The sequence below is a fragment of the Narcine bancroftii genome, chromosome 8 (genome assembly GCF_036971445.1).
Source record: "Narcine bancroftii isolate sNarBan1 chromosome 8, sNarBan1.hap1, whole genome shotgun sequence".
Taxonomy (NCBI): domain Eukaryota; kingdom Metazoa; phylum Chordata; class Chondrichthyes; order Torpediniformes; family Narcinidae; genus Narcine; species Narcine bancroftii.
Genome location: NC_091476.1, coordinates 166116240 through 166137316, shown reverse-complemented (window position 1 = coordinate 166137316; position 21077 = coordinate 166116240). Strand labels below are relative to the sequence as shown.

Sequence of the window (21077 nt, the reverse complement as noted above, 5' to 3'; positions counted from 1 at the left end):
ACCCTGCCATACAACAAAAATCATGGCTGATCAGGCAGAGAACTTGGCTTCATTCCCCATAATCCTTACTTCTTGTTCAAATATCTGCTATTTTTATTTTATATACATTTAATGAGGCAGCCTTTATCCATCAAATCTTGGATCTACCTGGCAAACCCTCAACTCTATTCTTTTCCCACCCACTGATAGTAAAGATTACTCTATAGTCCTCAATTATCTTACCAAACTTGCATATCCTCAAGAGGAAACCAGAACACTGGGATAACATGGAAACTCCACATGGACAGCACCGGAGGGCAATATTAAACATAAAATCTCTGGAGTTGAGAGAGAGGAATAAAATGAAAAGTAGTAGTTAACCATCTCCAAATTGATCTCTCACTGCAAACTCGAGTCTTGCTTAAACATTGAGAAAGCAATAATTAAGTTCATTGCAATGGGATAAGTGGAACAACCTTCTTAGTAAAATATTTGTGCATAAAGCCATTTGCATTGTGCTCTCAACAATGGTGTGCTTGTAAAAGGTATGCCCAGCTGCAGCCAATTAACTCAAAGACAGACTATGCCTGCTTGCTGCAATTCCTCTGTCAGTGAGACTCAACCTGCAGGACAACCAGCTGCAACCCTTGTGAACTGCAGCCTTAAAAAAAAATTCCACCAGGAGTCTACTGACAATAACCACACCAGCAGTGCGAGTATAATTTAATAAACTAATATGTACACTAAGAGGTCTTGTCTCTCTGCAAGGTGAACCTGGAAGGCTGGACTGTAGCTGCTTTATATACAAGGTCACCGGGATGACCAAGTGGTGTAATTATATATCACCACAAGGAGCTCCAGCAAAACATACTTGGAAGAACTGTATAAAGTTGTGCATTCAGTGAAGGAATAACAGACTTAATGTGGTGCAACAGAAATTACCAATAGAATAACTATTGGATTTCAGTAAAAATTAGCCTTTTAAGAAGAAATGTACAGTTTTCCCCAAAATGTTCAGTATCTGATCACCTTGATCGATGATGTTTTCATGTGAATTCAATAAGTGCAACAAAGGTATGATTGCAGAGGTCAAATAGCTATGAGAAAATTGAAACTGCCAATCACTTAGAAATTTTATAGCATTATATTTTACGTGCTCTGAAACTGGCCTAAATCAGAGTGAACTGATTTTTGCCACCATTTCCCGATTGAATTACATCAATTACAATTTAACTGGGCATTACTGACTGTGAGCTTGACCTAAGTACCTATGTCTTGCTCTGTGCTTCATTCCATTTAGCACATGGCAGGGGAACTTGCACTAAGCTATCAGGGGAATTAACCCCATGTTTGTTGCAACCTCCCAGTATTCAAAGACTGGCCAGCACACTGCAAGAATCGGGGGACTGTTAGCTGCATGAAAATCTATGGATTGAAATGAAATAGAATAAAAAAAAGATATAAAACTGGTTATCATGAAAAACACAGAAAGCTGGAATAAATAGATCTTTTTACAGATTCAAGGACCCACAAGAGGGAACAAAAAGTATCCGTATTTGTCAATGATGTGGAGATAGGTGGAAGGACATTGGTCTTGAGGATATGTGAATCTGCAACAGTATTTCATTGGACTGAATGAGGGGGTAAAAGCGTGGCAAATGAAATTTAATGTTGGATAGTTTGAGGTCATGGGATTTGGTAAGAGGAATCAAAAGGTAAACTTGAAAAAGAGTTGAAAAGCATGAAATCTTTGTGAATCACATGAGCAGACAAGAAGGCAAAGGGCATATTGACTTTTATTGCAAAGGAATTGGGGTTTAGAAATGAGGATAGTTTATAACAATTGTACAGGATGTTCGTGAGGCCACTGGGAATAATGAACACAGTTTTTCCCCCTTACATAAGAAAGGATACAATAGTTGGCAGGAGGCCAATTCCTGGGAGGAGAGGCTTGTCCTGTCAACCGAGGCGAAACACATTGGGTCTCTGAGCTTTGAAGAAAAAGGGGGTAATCCTATGGAATTATTTGAGATCGTAAGAGAGCATGACATGGATGCTGAGATGTTTTCGCTAGGGCAAGGAATGTTTTCACTAGTGCAAGATTCTTGAACAGGGACGCAATTGTCAGATTGGGGAGAGGACCACAAAGATTGTGACTCTCTGGTATTCTCTACCTCAAAGCATTTTGGAGATTAGGTCATTTGAACTACTTAAAGTGGAAGTGGATAGCTTTTTGTATGAGGGCTCTGAAGATCTGCCATTGAGGAGGGGTTGAGGCCTGCGGTAAATCGAACATGATAATGAATGGTGGGGCAAGCTTGAGGGGTCTGGTGGCCCACTACCTGGTGGTCACAAGGACATAAATCTCCAGGCTCTCCACTGTTTATTTGCACCCATTCTGACCTTTTCATTCTAATTCCAGGACCCTGGCCTCTTACACAGTGTGTTATCGTCTTCCTTCCACAATCTTTGCTCCTAGTGCTGACCTTCCCTGAACGTCACTGCTCCATAAAATCCCCTTTCCACCCAAAGTGACAGCACCAGTAATATACCTCATTCCTCTCAAGTTGTGGGCCGATTCCTTCCCCTTAACAGATGACGACAACATTGAAAAGTAAATCCAAAACCTCTTGTCCCCAAGCTCAGGCCTGATTCAACTGTGGCCAAGCTCCAGGAGTGGAGGACCAAGAGTCACAATTTTAAGTGTTAAAGATTGTAATGCATGAAATACTGTGGTTGAGGTATCAGATCCTTGTCACCCTTGATTCAGATTTCAGGGATATTGCCAGAGTACATGCATGACATCCTGCGGGCAAGGCAGAATTACCATTCATTGGCATTGCAAAAATAGTTGACTTAACGAACACATGTAAACAATTTAAAAAATGTAAACAAACTGCAATGCAAGAATTTTTTTAAAAATCAATAAAGTGCAAAATAAGAGTCCTTAAATAAGTCCCTGATTGAGTTTGTTGTTGAGGAGAATGGTGGAGGGATAGCAGCTGGTCCTGAAGCTGGTGGTGCAACCCTTGTGGCATCTATGCCTCCCTTTTGAACTAATCGGTGAAAAGTTTGCTTTGGTACAAAGGCAGATGCACGGGTAATAGTATTTTCAATAATCTTGCTGGTAATTTTTCTTGGTTTTAACCATTGCACACTGTTACAGTCTCCACAGCCACATCCTGTAATGATCCTGGATTTCCTCAAAATGGCAGTCGAAGTGGAGGCAGCAGGGAGCCTGAAGATTCCATTGTATTTCAGTGCGATCCTGGCTATGCCCTACAAGGAGAGGCAGCCATCACATGTGTGCAGATTGACAATCGGTTCTTCTGGCAGCCTGATCCTCCGGCGTGTATAGGTATGGATTGTAATCAGCTGCTGTGCATTTTAGTCCATTCATCTTGCACATTTTTACCAATGAATCTGACATTGATGGGTGAGGATTGCAACATTAAAGTGTTTATTTTTTATCTTATCTAATGAGATTTCATTTTTAAGGGGATTAAGCAAATAATAAAATTGATGAGATTGAATAATCTGTGAAAAATTAGCACAAATGTCTTGAAAGGAAGACCAACCTGGTGAAAAAAATGCATCAATTAAAGAAGTTGTGTAATACACATTGTGAGGAAATCAATTGCTTAATCAAAGTTCATTGTTCATAGCGTTCTCGTGAAATTGCAAGTATCAAATCCTGAATGAAACTAAAAATTGCCCAACCTATCTACTTTAACGAGATGTCCCATCTTCCGACGGTTTATGGATTTTATGTTTAATCTGCCCTCTGTCGAAACCTGTTTTGCCAATAGGAATTCAGTCCTCACCATTTAACTGTTGGTTGCAAGGGAACAGATACAATACATTTATTTTCCAATCTTGCTTGCTTCATTTTTAAGCCAGCATTCCCTTTGGATTTGTTCATTTGTTTAATTATATCCATAAACTCATGAGGTTTAGATGTATTCCTAATCTCGGAATTCTGAATGGAATAATCTTGTATATTCACAAACTGATTAATTGAATTTATTGTCTCATCCAAGCTTGTTATTCCTCTCTAATTGCGATACGATACTTTTATTGTCATTTAAGGCCAGACTGTAAAACAGTACACAATAATAAATGAAATAACCTTCCTCCAAACCATAATGCTACCCACACGTCCCAAGATTACACAAAACAAACAACGTAGAGAACACCAGTCTATGCCCTTCGTACACCAGACAAAACAAAAGAAAATAAAACAACGTAACACTGGAACATAACCTACACAGTGAATAAATAAACAGTAAAAACTATACAGCACAAGATGAATTTAATAAAAACTAGACAGTAGTCACAGCAGAGACATGTTACATTTCTGTAGATGTAGATTTTAAAAATTCTAGTAGCTTGAAGTGAAGAACTGCCACACAGTTCACATATCCATATGGGTCCGCCAGCTTCAGCACAGTAGCGATAGAGAGACCCAATGACCTCCTCGCTGACCCAACCATCTGCCGCAGGACCCCGCTCTCCAAGACAGCACAGCTTCCAGAACATCCAGGCAAGGCACTCGACATGGCCGCTCTGCGCTCCCGACACTTCCACCACAGAGCACACAGACCTCCAGATCCTCTCAGCCAGACGCGTGATGCAGCCTGCTCCAGCACACCTCCACAAAACCTGTAACAGCGTCTCCTCCTCAGTCACTGGCAGCAAGTGACGCCAGAGTCCTCACAACAGGCCCGATCACCACAGCAGACCAGGCTGTGAAGTCCTGCAACCTTCTTCGAAGGTCTGTACCTTACTTCACGGTTCACACATTTCCACGCTGTGAAGTCCTGCAACCTTCTTCGAAGGTCTGTACCTTACTTCACGGTTCACACATTTCCACAGCTCCATATCTCCACAGCGCTTAACTATCAGTTAAGAATTTTTGTATGGCACCTTACTTCACCATTGTGGTAACATCAGTTCAGAGAAGCTGCTTAAGCCCCTGCCTCACTGCCATCATCTGGAACATTAAATAAAACTGTTGACAGCTACCTGGATGGGAGGGAAATGGGCCAGGTGCAGGTCAGTGGGGCGGAAGAATAATAATTTGGCACAGATTAAAAGGCCCAATGGGCCTGTATCTCTGCTGTAATGTTCTACTGGTCAATGGTTCTGTGTGCAGATGTGTTATTTGGCCACCGTGAATTGCCCCAAGCGTGTTGCTGAGTAGAATGGAAATTAACAAAGAATATAAATGGCATTAGAGCAGGATTAATGTAAAATGGTGCTGTGGCTCAATGGGCCAAAAGCCTGTTGCATGCTTTATTCAGAAAACAATGTTAAGGCATATTTCAAAAAGTCACAATTGTAATTATTGTATAACATACTTACAAAATATGGAAGTGCATCAACATTGATTTTCTTGCTTATTAAGCTTCCAGATAAGTTAACTTGAATGTGTTACTTATTCTCTTATTTGGTGTTTCAAAAATGTCCAAAGGTCATTTGCTTGACCACTTGACCTGCCCGATGCAGGCCCTCAACAGTGCAAGTAAGTGCAGACTGAGCAGACATCTGTTTTAGTGGGAACATCGAATTGGTTTACATGTACATGTCAATAATACCCCAGTTAACCTCAAAACCGTAAGAAAAGAAGTTTGGGCCATCTAAATCTACAATGGCTATAACAGGAGGAAGGAATCATTTGCAAGAGCAACTTGCATGAATAAAGTGCCATTGCACAGAGTTATAGAATCAAACAGCATGGAAACAAGTCTGACAGCTCAAAATATCCATTTTGACCTTCAAATATGTATCCTGATCCCACTTACCAGCCTTTTGACAACAGTATACCTTTTAGCCATTCAAGTGCTTATCCAGATACACATCGAATGTGACCATATTGAGACACCACCATCAGGAGCCTATTGCTTCTGTGGGGGTTGGTCCTTATCTAGATCAATTATTGATCAGAAGAAAACTAAAATGACACTGGTTTGTTGATTAGCAGCGTGAACCTGTTCATGGTAAAGTATGTAAACCAGTCATCTGAGAATAATTGTCTTTTTTGTGTTTAGTTAATGGACTGAGCTAATGGTTCATGGTGTAAACTGCCACAAGAACTAGAAACAGGAGAAGAACATCTGGCCTGCCAACCATGTCCTGTCTATCAACGAGATCATGGCTGCAACACAGATCCACTTGCCTGCCTTTTCCCCTACCATCTGTCTCAATATAATTAGGGAGGTAGCCACTATTGTTTTATTGTGCAGAGGTTCCCAGAGATTCACTACTCTCTGGACGAATTAATTCCTCCTCATTTCTCCCTTAAATCTGCTCCCTTGGATCTTGAATCTAAATCCTCCTGTTCTAGTCTCCCTTTCCAGTGGAAGCAATTTTCCTGCTTCTAACTTCATTAATCAAAATTGCCCAAATTCAACAATTCTTGCTTGATGTACAGTTTCAGGAGATTCTTTCACAAACCATATTGCTTCCAGGAAGACCTGAAGACTTGAACTGTATTTGTCTCCCTATACAGCAGTATGTGAATCTGTGGAGCTCAGACTTCCAACTAACAGTGCTAGCTATGATTGTTGCTGGCAACTTCAATCACACGAAACTGTCCTATTATGGTTTCAAAAGCATGTGAATTTCGCCACCAGAGGAGAGAACACCCTGGATCGGGTGTAGACCAACAACCCTGGTGCCTTGGTTACTTGGATCACATATCTGTTCTGTTAACCCCAGAATACAGTCCACTGGCAAAGCAAACTAGGTTAGTTCGCAGGAAGATCTGGACGTGGTTTGGGGGAGGGGGGATGGGTATAGGGAAGCAGTGCTGCAAGACTGCTTTGAGACCACAGACTGGAGCTGTTTCAGGGAGGCAGCCACCTACAACAGTCATGTCAACATAGAGGAATACACAAACTCAGTGACTGGCTACATCAGCAAATGCATTGAGGGTGTCACCGAGATCAAATGCTTCACAACCAGGGCTAACCAGAAATCATGGATGGATGAAATCAGGGCCCTTCTCAGAGCTTGTGATGCTGGCTTCAGGTCAGAGGATAGGATGGCACTAAGATCAGCCAGGACTGAACTCTCCCCTGCTAATGACAGACAGCTGTGCGACACTGGCAACATGAGGTGCATGTGGCAAAGGGATCAAGACTATTACAGATCACAAGTCAACCTTGCGAATCAAAAACAATGATGTCTCCCTTCTGGACAAACTGAACACATTCTATGAACGATTTGATGAGAAGAACAGGATGATGCCAAAGAAAACTCTGTCCCCCTAATGAACTGGCCCCGTGCATAGCCACCAGACAACATAACTGGTCATGTACTGAAGGACTGCACAGACCAATTAATGGAGGTCTTCACAGACATCTTCATCACCTCACTGCAGCAGTCTATCATTCCAGCAGGGTTCAAGACAATCACCATCATGCCACTACACAAGAGGGCGACAATAACAGGCCTCAATGACAACAGCCTTGTAGCACTGACCTCCCCCATTAAGAAATGCTCAGACCATCTGGTGATGGAACACATCAAACCACACCTCCCAGAGATGCTGGATCCATTTCAATTCACCTAAAGGAGAAACTGTTCCTCAGAAGATTCTTGATTCTTGCTTCACTCTGTCTGGTCCACCTGGAGAACAATGGCTCATGCTAGACTGGTGTTCATTGACTTCAACTTGGAGTTTAAAATGATCATTCTCTAGAGGCAGGTGGAGAAGCTGTCCTTGCTGGGACTCAACACCTTTCTCTGTAATTAGATCCTGGACTTCCTAATGGAAAGACCACACTCTGTCAAGGTCAACTGCAGAATATCGAACACCGTCACACTGAGCACTGGTGCACCTGTGTGCTCAGCTTCCTCCTGTTCATGCTACTGACCCACGGGTGATCCAGCTGCAACAGTGTGATAAAGTTTGCAGATGACACAACAGTAGTTGGTCTCCTCAGCAACAATGATGAGTTGCGCCACAAGGAAGAGGTGGAAAATACCGTGAAATGTGACAAGAGTAACAACCTGAGTCTCCACGTGGACAATACGATGATCATGGACTTCAGGATGACCAGAAACAACTACCCTCCACTACACATCAACAATTCTGTAGTGGTGTAAGTGGAAGCACCAAGTTCCTTGGAGTGGACTTAACTAATGACCTATTTTCGACACTCAACATCGCCTCATGGTTTGGAAGGCACAACAGTGACTGCACTTCCTAAGAAGACTGAAGTGGGGAAGGCGATTGGCCACCATTATCTGAACCTTCTATAGGAGCTCTGGCAAGAACATCCTGGCTGGATGTTTCACAGTGTGGGTACACCTGCTGCAGAAAAATGGATCGGAGGTCAATGCACTGGACCGTTAGAGTGGCAGGGAGGATCACTGGAGTTTTCCTCCCTCCCACTCCTCCCCCACCCCCGCAAGCCTGCCCATCAACGTGATCTACTAGTATTATTGTCTGAAGAGGGCGTGCAAAGTAATTGGCAATCCCTTCAACTCTGCACACAGCATCTTTCAGCTTTTCCCGTTGGGAGGAGTAACAGAAAGAACACCACCAGGCTGAGGGACAGCTTCTTCCCAAGGTCAGTGAGAATGCTAAACGACCAAAGGGACTGCTCACACTAACCATTTGAGACGCTCATAGTCTCAAAACAATCTATATTTATTTTTATAGATATAATACTTTTTTTTGTCTGAATGTGCGTTGTGTCTGGTTGTTTGTCTGCGTGTTTTGCACCGAGGACTGGAGAACGCGGTTTTGTCGGGTTGTACTTGTACAATCAGATGGCAATAAACTAAACTTGAAATATGTCAAGTTTCCAGTTCAGCTATTTAGATTGTTCACTTACTTCGAAGGCATTTTCCAAAGTCCTGTTTCTGCTTCATAAATCTAATTCCAAATGTGATCAAAGGCCGATGTAATATAACTACTGGTGTTTCCTCCACTCCCCCCAAACAAATTGGCTGTCGCAACAAATGCTTCTCTTATCATTCTCAGCAGATTAAATAAACAGAACCCCCAAAGTCTCTGGACGGTGACGCACTATGAATAATTGATTTTGATCTCTATGAATGTCAGAGATATGGATCAGTGGCTGGTAAATGGAGCTGACAAACAGTACTCTCGTGATCTCACTGAATGCCGAAACAAACTGAGGGGAGGGTGAAGGAGATGGGCTTCTTTATATCACTTCTCTTATCCTTCAATCTCCATCTCCATGGTAGACCACCGTGAAGGTTATAACCTGACGGACTATTTGAGATGCAATTTAAATATAAAGAAAAAATATATTCTCATCCCTGTTCATCATTCCTCTCATGAAACTGTTGCTTTCAGACCCCCATGAAAAATTACTTGCTTAATTTCTCTGTGCTCTGGTGGTTTAACCTGCTCCTTAGTTGCAATCTTATGCTATTTAAAATACTCTTCACAATCCACTAAACATCAGCAGTGTTTTAGAAGTAATGCCAGTCACAGCTTTCAAACATGAAAGTAAAAACTTTCTTTACTTCAGGTCAATTCCACGACTTGCAATTTTGTTATTTTTTTTAATCAGTTATTTTTCCTGATATTTTGATTATCAAAGAAAATTTTGTGTTTTTGAATGAAAATACTTTCGAAGAGAGTTGCTGCCATGAGCATTGCCATCAAACTCTCTCAATAATTACCACTGTACACATTCCCAGATAGTGTTTAAAAACTATGGGAATTGATAGATGCCAGAGAAGTGATTTTGCTGGTTGCTTGAGATTGTGTGTTGTGTGATTGGTGAACTAACTGCTAGGGAGCACCAGTTTAATACTTCCACATTTTTTTACCTATTTATTTTCTGCTGGTTGCTTGAGGTTGCTGGTTGCTTCAATTTTGGATAACAGGGCTTTTACTACATATTCAGCAGTGATGTCCAGATCATTTGATAATGGGAACTGTGCAATACATACAAGTGCTGGAGGACCTCAGCAGGCCACGCAGAGTCCATAGGATGCAATGAGATGTAACCAGTCCTCTAAGCTCAAATGTTTGGGCACTACTGTTTTACCATCCAGTCCTCATCCACAGTGTAATAAGTTTTTATCTGTTTCAGTCCAGCAATGAATGACAAAAGCACATCTTCTTTTCATTCAGTTTGTTCCAAATTCCTAATTCTCTGCTGCCGACAACACTGTGGAGCAACTGGAAGAATATCATCAATACTTCACACTTCCTTTACCTTGCCCAGGTCTTGTTAAGGAGTTCTTCAGGTGACGCAGACAGCTAAGTGGTATTCCATGCAAAATATGTAGGTGAATTTTAGCCATGGGCTCATGTTCAAAAAAGATGAGATTGGGATTGCTCATTAATATTTGCAGCCTCTGGACCATTGGGAGATAACGTAATGTCATTTTGAGTGTTGGTAAAGTAATTTACCGATAACTTTACTGATTGAAACATTCACTGATTACATTTTGAGATACCTTAGAGTGATTTCAAGATCATAATTGTAAGGTTTCTCTTTTACTCCAAGCAAACAGGATAGAATGCACATCATATTACCTTTGCCTTTAAAGATATTTTGTTCAATTCAATAACTATTTTGCAGTGAGTGATGATTCTATGGAAGTTTAAAGTGATGTCATTGCACCTGGTGTGGTCAGCTTCATTAATTTCAGATGTTTTACCAAGTGCTCCTTTTACTTCTTTGCGCTTTCTCCTGGATGTTAGAGCCTTTATCCTCTCTGCCAATTCTCTGACACTTCTCTTTGCTGCAGTACCTCCTCTTTCAGACATCGCAACGTGGTCTCATTTCACTTCATTTTCTCCTGCCTTTTCTGAATGTAACATAATCTATTGGTTAAAGTCAATATTTAATCTGGATTAGATTATTAAATATGTTAGACATGAGGATGTACTTTCCTCGAGATGCATTGGTGACCTCCCACATCCCAAAGACATTCGGCGTTGGTAGGTTAATGGGTCACCATTTTTGGTTCCTTGTGCAGGTGCATGGTTGAATCAGTGAGGATTGATGAGGATGTGGGGGGAAAAAATGGTATGAGTGTGGGATTCATATTAGAACTGGTTGCTTGATGACTGGCATCAACTCAGTGCCAAAAGATGTGTTTCATTTCATTCTAAGATTCTACAACATTACACAAATCTTTTACGTATTCAAGTGGTTTTATGTTCAGCTAACTCTTCATCATTTCAGAAGAAAAATGAACTTGTAAGTGTTCTGTGTCAATCAGAATTTATTGAAATGAACAATTCACCACATTTGTTGTTTTGTGGCGGCACCACAGTGCAAACATTCATATTAACCACCTTTCAAAAATAAATGTGAAATAGTGCACGAAAAGTCAGAGTGAGGCAGTGGCTTTGGTTCAGAGTTTGCAGAGCAAACCACTTGCACACTGATGTGCTCTAAAAGAGGAAGCAGCCTGATGTGAATGATTGTGGTGAATCAATCGCAAAATCTTTAATTTTTAATCCAACAGATTTTTTTTTCTTATATTTTCTTATTTCCCAAGTTGAGGGCAATCTAATTCATATTTTTTCTCCTCTTTTTCAGCTCCCTGTGGAGGGAATTTGACTGGCCCCACAGGAATGATCCTATCTCCCTTTTATCCAGAGCCTTATCCTCATGGCAAGGAGTGTGATTGGAAAGTGACGGTTTCACCTGATTATGTTATTGTCCTGACATTTCAGAGGTATGTTCAAAGTGAGGTCATTCAGAGGATGGACTACTGCTTGAGGTTGAGAAATTGAGACCAAGTTGCTTCTTTTCCAAAGACTCACATGGGGACAATGAACCAAATAGCTTCCTTCTCTCCTATAATTTCTATTAGCTGCGAAACAATAAACTTGCAACAAATGAGTAAGAGGCAATCCTTCTCATATTTGACCATCCAACATATTTGTTTCCAATTTAAAAGGAGATTGAAATTAAGACGTGATTGATGCAAATTGGATCAGGATTTCGAAGTGCTCGTGCAATTCTATACAAGTTAAACAAACCAAATTTCAGAATCAGTGTTCAAAGGGCAAGAATTGTTCAATGGAAATAAATTACCCCATAATTACCGATTTCTTCCCTGGTTTTATAAACAATCCATTTTAATGATTAAAATAAAATGACCATCTCTTGTGAACTGTCACCTATAATAACCATTTTTAAAACAAAATAACATTGAACACCAAAGTAAAGGTGTCAATTGCACACAAAATATCTCTGATGTACAATTTTTTTTTAATTAATACAGCCCCATCATTCTGGGTTTGTAACATGCTAATTAGGAAATGCCAGTGTAGCAGTTCCTTGACAGTTGGAGGACGGCACTGTGACCTTTCCCCAACAGGAGATTGCATCTTGGAATGATGTAGATGCCACATACGTTATCTCCTGCCGAAACCTTGCTAAACAACCATGCTTTGTTGATTTGTGCAGTTTTGCATGACCCCCGTTATTATAACCTTGTCAGAACTGGAAAAAATCAAAAAAATATTAACTGCAGATAATCAAGTTTTCAGCTTTTTTTTCCCTGCAAATCATTGGAATTGAGGAAAATAACCAGAAATTCTTTTTCCCTTTGCATGCTTGACATATTGCCATTCTTTGAGGGTTAAAACAGGATTTCAGTCAAAGTGAAATGTCCAGCAAAAACCTTTGATTCCTATCGGTGATTTTCACATTGAATGATTCCTCGCCGACCATTTTTTGTTATCTATTTTGCTCAATGGACACAGGAGGATGCATATTGAGAGTTAGTGGAGAAAATCTTGGATTTAATGCATCTAATTTTCCCCGAATACATTTATGAAAATCAGGGCCAAAGTCACAGATGCTTGCTGTGTAAACTCAATGCACAACCTGTTCTTGGTCCCAACGATCATAAAGACTGAATGTTCCAATCTTTATTTTGAAAACTGTGAATGTACCCAGTTGCTCCTATATTTTACACCGAAGAAATGTTGAATAAAAAAAATTCCACCTTCCTTCTTCTCTGGTCTGTTTACTTTCTCTATTTCTCAATCTCTCTCTCACTTCATTTTATGTCCTTCCTGTTTTCTCCCTTTTTAGTTTAATTTGTTTTTCCTTTCTGTGTTCCTTCTCACTCCTCCCCTCACTTTGTAGCTGCTTGTGGGTCCCACTATACTACATTGACAATGGCCAAGAGGGTTCTGAAACTATGTGGTCAGCGTCCCTTGAAACTATATCAAATAATAGATTAATAGAGCATGGAAGGAGATAATTCAGTCCACTTTTCGCAATTCCGATTTTCTTTTTTTGATAATAGAATAACAATAATAATGGTGCATTAAGCTGATTTCCGATTCGCACCAAAGACATGCTCTAACTAGAAAGGCCTCTGGATGGGAGGGGGGTGTTGTTGCCGCCCTGGACAGGGGGCATCATGGTGTCGGGCCATCCATGACAAATCATGCACGCAAATACGGCAAATCGGAGGTGCTGGACTCCAATTTTCTGCTGCAACCTATAAAGTGAGGATTCCCCAGGGTTCCACTCATGACCGACACGGCCCAACATGGGATATTCATGTGTGAGTGGAGTGTGGGACACGTCAGGTCATGGTTCACGCCAAATGCGTTGACGTGCAGACGACATCCATGGGAAAAAATGTTCGGTTTATAGAGGTTTTTGGTTTTCAGAATTTCAGATAAAAGATTAAAAACCAGATCTCCTTGCTTTAAATAATCCACTTCATCAATGAAGTGATCAATCTATAATCTGTGCACTTATTTGAGATACTTCAGGTCTTCCATGCAGTCCAAACCCATACAGAAATGGGGAAAACATAGAAACTCTTTACTGACCATGCCAGATTTGCACCCGGGTGGCTGTTGCTACAATAACATCGCTCTGATCACTACACTAACCATGGCTCTAGTTGTTTTTTTTTAAATAAGAGATTCCCTCAGCTGAAACAACATGCTTAAAACATCTGGCATTCCTATCTAATCCTTCCAACCCCATTCATTAAAATGACAAAGTAAAATAGCCTGGTTTTGTTGCATGGACTAAAGAGAGTCAAACTATGGTAATTGGGAAATTATTAAAGACAAAGTTTCAAAATATGAGTGTACACCTCATGGTAACCCTAACCATTGAGAAAGCCAAAGGAGAAATGTTTTTTGCGTGTTGTCCAATCTGATGAATAACATCTCTACTGCTAGGATTTTGGCTTCATTGTAAAAAGATGGGCCATGGAACAGACTTCAGAAATATTCAAATGTTGCTTGAATTGGTTTTGTACATCATGTTTAGTTATCTCCCTTCTTTCTGCTTTCAGCTTCAATGTGGAACCAGGCTATGATTTCCTTCATATTTACGATGGACCAGACTCTCTCAGTCCTCTGATTGGGAGCTTCCAAGGCTTGCAAGTGCCTGACAGAATTGAGAGCAGCAGCAACAACCTCTTTCTGGCCTTTCGAAGTGATGCCTCTGTCAGCATGAAGGGATTCATTCTTGAATATATGGGTAACCTTTTTATTCCTCGAAACAGATCATTATGTTAGAATTTTTTTTTAAAGTAGTTCTTATGCCAAAATCTGAGAAAGTGCTTTAACAGACAATTCAGATGATTAATCCATGCATTCAAAAAATACATGTACTACATTAATTCCTGGAGAATGCTTATCACAACCTCCTGAGAATGAAGCTACCTGGTATGTCAGTGAATTAAGTTGGGGGAGGTGTGGTGGGGTGGGGGGGGGGGTGTTGTATGAGTAAGCGGGAGAATAAATCCTCTCTGCTAAATTATCAATCATTTAATGGCTTTCAATCAGCGAGCCATTCATTCAGCTCAGGCTTGAAACATTGGTTATCATCATTTACTTCCTTGAGATGCTATGTGATCTGTTGAGTTTCTCCAGCACTTTTCTGTTTTGCAACCAATAGAATGTCTCTGACTACATGAAATAATACACCAATGGTATATTAATTGAATACACAAGCTATGATGCCTCTATTTCAACAAGAACATTTCAAAACTTGGAATGATCCAGTAAAGCCTTTCTGGTCTCTGTGTATTATCTCAATAGAGTTGAAACTGTTATGAATTTATATGTTTGACAGTCTGATGCTGATGAATTGAATGACATTGGGACAGATGACAGTGGACCCGCCCTTGGATTCACCTATCTTGTGATGCCCTTGGTTACATCTAACTTCTGAGGTTCCTGACACCCTGCTGTGGTTGTTCTGAGACAGATCGGTGAATTGTAACTAGGCTGTAGATGGAAGAGCAAAGATGCTTTGAAAAGGATTGTACCACAGTTAAAATAATTAAAAGTTTTTAAAAAGTTTAATGCTATTTTTTTTTAAATAGACATTTAAAATCAGTCATCTGTGTATGAATTAGGAAAAAAAACCCTTTTAGTGAAGGATTGTGATGCGCTGCAGTGCGAACAAACAAGCTCAAACTCTGAAGGATGTACTACAGGCTTTAATGAGCTTAAAACGCACACAAGGTTCAGTGTCCCTTCTGGCTCCATATGCTCTACTCCTACCCAAGGGCCAGCATGATCCTTTATATGGGGACAGTGATTGGCAGGGAGTAGGTGGAGCCAGCCTCCCTGGAGATACAGTTGGGTTTCCCCTTGCTGTAGGCAGGAAGGAATGCAGACAACTGCAGGCAGTCACAGAGTCCAGTGGTTGTATCTCCACAAACATAATAACTCCAATGAAGTGAATAAATTATGGGGTCAGCTGCAATGTATTATTGGGCTCCATTTGCATAATTTGTTACAGATTTGTCCCTGCACACAGTGTCATTTTGGAGACTGAATGGGAGGTCGGAGCATTGCCAACTGATCTCCGGTGAGTTTCACACTTAAATCCCATTGTGTGTAGGTACAGAAATGTGGAACAGATTGACATGCACGCTGTCACTATCCACTGTAGTCTTTGGAACACCTGGTTGAATGTCAGTATGACTAAGTTCATTTGGAGAGAAATTTACTTGAAATGAAAGCCAAATAATACTTATGGAATAAAGCAGAGACAAAATACAAAGGTGGAAATTGTGATTATTATTCAGGAGAAATGTAGAACTGTAGAAACTGATGCACGCATCACATCAATGTTATCCTGCCGCCTTACTAACATGATTGCAATAGATGAGCTGAGGAGTCAGCCACAGTTCAATTTTACAAGTAGCTCAAACCAGTTAAAGCTATCCTGTGGTACTTCAATCCAGCCAACATCTCAAAGAGAAGAAAATTGTAACAAATGGCAGAATTCATTGAAGTACACATGGATCTCATCGAGGGTTCCTCAATGATATTCACTAAAGAGAGTGACCCCCTCGGCCAAATATGGCCCCATCCTGATGAAAAAACATCTTCTCCCTCTCTTTCTCCTTAATACTTTGTCTTGCTCATTGTGGCTTCTTGCTTTCTTCCTGAGCTGTGCAATACACCCAGGTATGGGAGTAACAGGCTCATGCTGAAGCCTGGAGTCCAGAATATTGTCCTAAATTGCCTGATGCACTGCTCCCTGTGCATCTTATCACTTCTGATGAATGTCCGAAACAAACATCTTTTTGTTGCTTCATGGCACAATGAGGGAAAACACTGAAAGTTGGGTGGCACAGGAGGACCGCAATGGGAAGAGGATTTTTGCAAGTGTGGGCAAAATTCACTGTACATTGAGAGGGATTTACCCAACTCCAAAATTACAGGTTTTTTTTGTTGCTGATTGGCGTGACTGATGCAATATTTCTGGTGGGTATTAGCTATGCATGTGCTGTTACCCTCCCCAATATAGGATCTGCTGAATAATGTTTGAATCAGCTATTGGATTTGATAATATTAATGGTAACGCTGAAGTGACTGAGATGTAGCATGTCAAGTAAAATGAACATAAAAATGTCAAACATGTAGGTTTCCCCTGATAATATCAGCTGAGGCTCAGTAGCAATACTCTTATCTTGTCTTTGAGTCAAAAAGCCATGGGGTTCATGTTTCAATCAGTTCAGTTCCATTCTGGGCGCTTGAACACAGAGTCTGGACTGATAATGCAGGATAATAAATGTGCCATCTTTCAGCCTGAGTGCTAACTGCATTCTCAGGAGGTATTAAGGATTCCATGTGCTACTTTGAAAAGCAGTAGGATGTTTTTGATGGCATCTTGGCCAAATTAATGCTGCAACCAACCTCAATAAAACTAATTATCATGATGACTTTACTGTTTTAGGGAATTTGTTTTGCATAAATTAGTGACTGTGTTTCCAATATTATGAAACAAACTACGCTTCAAAAATAATTTCATTGACTTTAAAGACCTTCAGATATCCTGGGGTTATTTTTAAATAAAAACAACACTGGATTTTTGTTTCTCCGGTGTGAGGAAGATGCAGAGCTAAACAAAAGTTGTTGTCATTGGGACCCTAGGGAATGCTTCCAAAAATGCTCTGAGCCTTGCTGTAATTACTGTAATTATCATGTAAGTTAATGGCACAGTAATGAGTACTAGGTATTCTCTTGGAATGCAGCATCTTGATGCCTAGGAGATCATTCCAGAATTTAAAAAAAATTAATGATGAGCAGAGCTTCTTTTGAGAAGTAATAAAGCGTTTATTATTCTGTTTAGGCTTGCATTAGCTAACCTAAAATTTCACCACTGATGTAGCACAAATAAACTGCATATTGGGGAGGGGGGGCTCCATTTTTTGTATTAGAATTATTTCAAAACTATTGAGAGATTCTTGGTTTTGGAGACCACAGATGCAGGAATTTGGAGGATCAAACAATCTGCCAGCAGAATCCGATAGGTTGAGCAACATCATTGGGTGAAAAGGAAATAGCAAAGTTTAGGGCCTTCGTCAAGAGCGAAGGGTTCCAGCCCGAAGCATTGCTTAGAGTTTTGTTACAATCCTACATCTAGGAGTTTGAAATGGTTGAGTTCTGCCAAATACAAGGTTTTCCACATTTCCGTCCTCATAATGGTCAATTACAAATGATAATAATTTCCAGTGAGTCGAATATGATGTATTTTGCTTCACGCCAAAAATAACTATGCTAATTCTTGCTCTCAGTCACATGAAAATCTCGGTATTAGGTCAAAGATACATGTGTTGGAGCAGTTTTCTTATTCTGAGCACTCAAAGAAAATTACCTCTTTATCAGAAAACCAATACATTTCAGGTGCGGTAAGGCAGGGAATATCTGCAGTTTTAACCTATTAATTAATATCCAGTTAGTTTAATGTGTTCATTGTGAAGACTTAGTTTTCTTTTTTGTTGTCCTAATTAATTTTTACAAGAAATCTTTTACACCTCAATATAAAGTTATTGAACAGTGAATGCCAGTACTGACAGAACCGCAGCAAAATCAGATAAACGTAATAATCCTCATGGAGGGGTCAGCAGTGAAGAGGATCAAGGACTTCAAATTGCTGAGAGTTAACATCTCTGAGGATCTGTCCTGGAGCCTCCAAGTTGATGCAATCACAAAGAAGGCTCTCCAACAGCAAGGGGATTCAGTCTGCCACTGAAGGCTGAAGGTACTACAGGAGTACCGTGGAGGCTGGTGTGGAAGTGCCAATGTTCAAGACAAGAAAAACTCCAAAGGGGTGTTAGCTTGGCCTGCGACATCATGCGTGTCAATCCACTCCATCAAGGACATCTACAAGAAATGGTGTCTTAAAAAACAGCCTCTATCCTCAAGGAGCCTCACCAACCAGGCCATGCCCTCTTCACTCTGCTACTGTCAAGGGGGAAGAAAAGGTACAGGAGGCTGAAGACCAGTACTCAACGGCACAAGGACAGCTTCTCCCCTTTTGCCACCAGACTCCTGAATTAACATTGAACAACCTTAATTTACCTCTTTCTTTCTCTTGGACTATTGTTATTAATTTGTAAGGTGGTTTACATAAATGTTTGCATTGTGTGCTGCCACAAAACAACGAATTTCGTGACAATAAATTTGGATTCTGAAATGGCTGATATTCCATCCCTCTCTTTGATTTGGTTAGTTCAACTCAATACGCTTCATCCTCAAGAATGGCTCTCATTCACTTTGCTTTTTGCAACTATCCTCTGGTATTATATGCAGTCTCTCGAACAAGTTGATACTATTACCTTAAAGTCCAGAAGATAGGTAAACTGGTTGACCGTTTTGAGTTTTGTGTGCCCGATGGAGATGTGGGGGGGCTGGTAGTCATGGTGGGGAGCTGGCTGATGGAGGACCTCAGTTTTCTTCAGGCTGACTTCCAGGCCAAACATTTTGGCAGTTTCCGCAAAGCAGGCCGTCAAGCGCTGAAGAGCTGGCTCTGAATGGGCAACTAAAGCGGCATCCTCTGCAAAGAGTAGTTCACGGACAAGTTTCTCTTGTGTCTTGGTGTGAGCTTGCAGGCGCCTCAGATTGAAGAGACTGCCATCCGTGCGGTACCGGATGTAAACAGCGTCTTCATTGTTGGGGTCTTTCATGGCTTGGTTCAGCATCATGCTGAAGAAGATTGAAAAGAGGGTTGGTGCGAGAACACAGCCTTGCTTCACGCCATTGTTAATGGAGAAGGGTTCAGAGAGCTCATTGCTGTATCTGACCCGACCTTGTTGGTTTTCGTGCAGTTGGATAATCATGTTGAGGAACTTTGGGGGACATCCGATGCGCTCTAGTATTTGCCAAAGCCCTTTCCTGCTCACGGTGTCGAAGGCTTTGGTGAGGTCAACAAAGGTGATGTAGAGTCCTTTGTTTTGTTCTCTGCACTTTTCTTGGAGCTGTCTGAGGGCAAAGACCATGTCAGTGGTTCCTCTGTTTGCGCGAAAGCCGCACTGTGATTCTGGGAGAATATTCTCAGCGACACTAGGTATTATTCTATTTAGTAGAATCCTAGCGAAGATTTTGCCTGCAATGGAGAGCAACGTGATTCCCCTGTAGTTTGAGCAGTCTGATTTCTCGCCTTTGTTTTTGTACAGGGTGATGATGGTGGCATCACGAAGATCCTGAGGCAGTTTACCTTGGTCCCAACAAAGCTTGAGAAACTCATGCAGTTTGGCATGCAGAGTTTTGCCGCCAGCCTTCCAGACTTCTGGGGGGATTCCATCCATACCTGCTGCTTTGCCACTTTTCAGTTGTTCGATTGACCAGTTTACCTATCTCGGCTGCACCATTTCATCAGATGCAAGGATCGACAATGAGATAGACAACAGACTCGCCAAGGCAAATAGCGCCTTTGGAAGACTACACAAAAGAGTCTGGAAAAACAAAAAACAACCAACTGAAAAACCTCACAAAGATAAGCGTATACAGAGCCGTTGTCATACCCACACTCCTGTTCGGCTCCGAATCATGGGTCCTCTACCGGCACCACCTACGGCTCCTAGAACGCTTCCACCAGCGTTGTCTCCGCTCCATCCTCAACATCCATTGGAGCGCTCACACCCCTAACGTCGAGGTACTCGAGATGGCAGAGGTCGACAGCATCGAGTCCACGCTGCTGAAGATCCAGCTGCGCTGGATGGGTCACGTCTCCAGAATGGAGGACCATCGCCTTCCCAAGATCGTATTATATGGCGAGCTCTCCACTGGCCACCGTGACAGAGGTGCACCAAAGAAAAGGTACAAGGACTGCCTAAAGAAATCTCTTGGTGCCTGCCACATTGACCACCGCCAGTGGGCTGATAACGCCTCAAACCGTGCATCTTGGCACCTCACAGTTTGGCGGGCAGCAGCCTCCTTTGAAGAAGACCGCAGAGCCCACCTCACTGACAAAAGGCAAAGGAGGAAAAACCCAACACCCAACCCCAACCAACCAATTTTCCCTTGCAACCGCTGCAATCGTGTCTGCCTGTCCCGCATCGGACTGGTCAGCCACAAACGAGCCTGCAGCTGACGTGGACTTTTTACCCCCTCCATAAATCTTCGTCCGCGAAGCCAAGCCAAAGAAAGAAAGTCCAGAAGACATTTCAGTAAGCAAACATAAAGTGTTTGCATGTTTCCAAATATAGCCTGAACTATTCTTACATTCTTGGCAGGAAGCTAATTTGGTTGGATGTATTACTTTCAAAAAATAACCGAGGAAATAAGTTTGTTGGAGAGCAGCATTACATTGGCACAGGGGTGGGTAATCTTTTAATTTTTAATTTCGACATCCAACATG

General features: G+C 41.3%; 1 protein-coding gene across 1 annotated transcript in view; it reads left to right on the top strand.

Annotated features, from left to right (window-relative positions):
• The window catches only part of csmd2 (CUB and Sushi multiple domains 2), a 539567-nt gene that overhangs the window by 237050 nt on the left and 281440 nt on the right, over positions 1–21077 (top strand). Inside the window, exons 20-22 of the mRNA XM_069896324.1 lie at positions 3146–3337; positions 11526–11664; positions 14266–14453. Coding sequence (XP_069752425.1) covers positions 3146–3337; positions 11526–11664; positions 14266–14453 — 519 coding nt within the window. The remainder of the gene's footprint in view (positions 1–3145; positions 3338–11525; positions 11665–14265; positions 14454–21077) is intronic.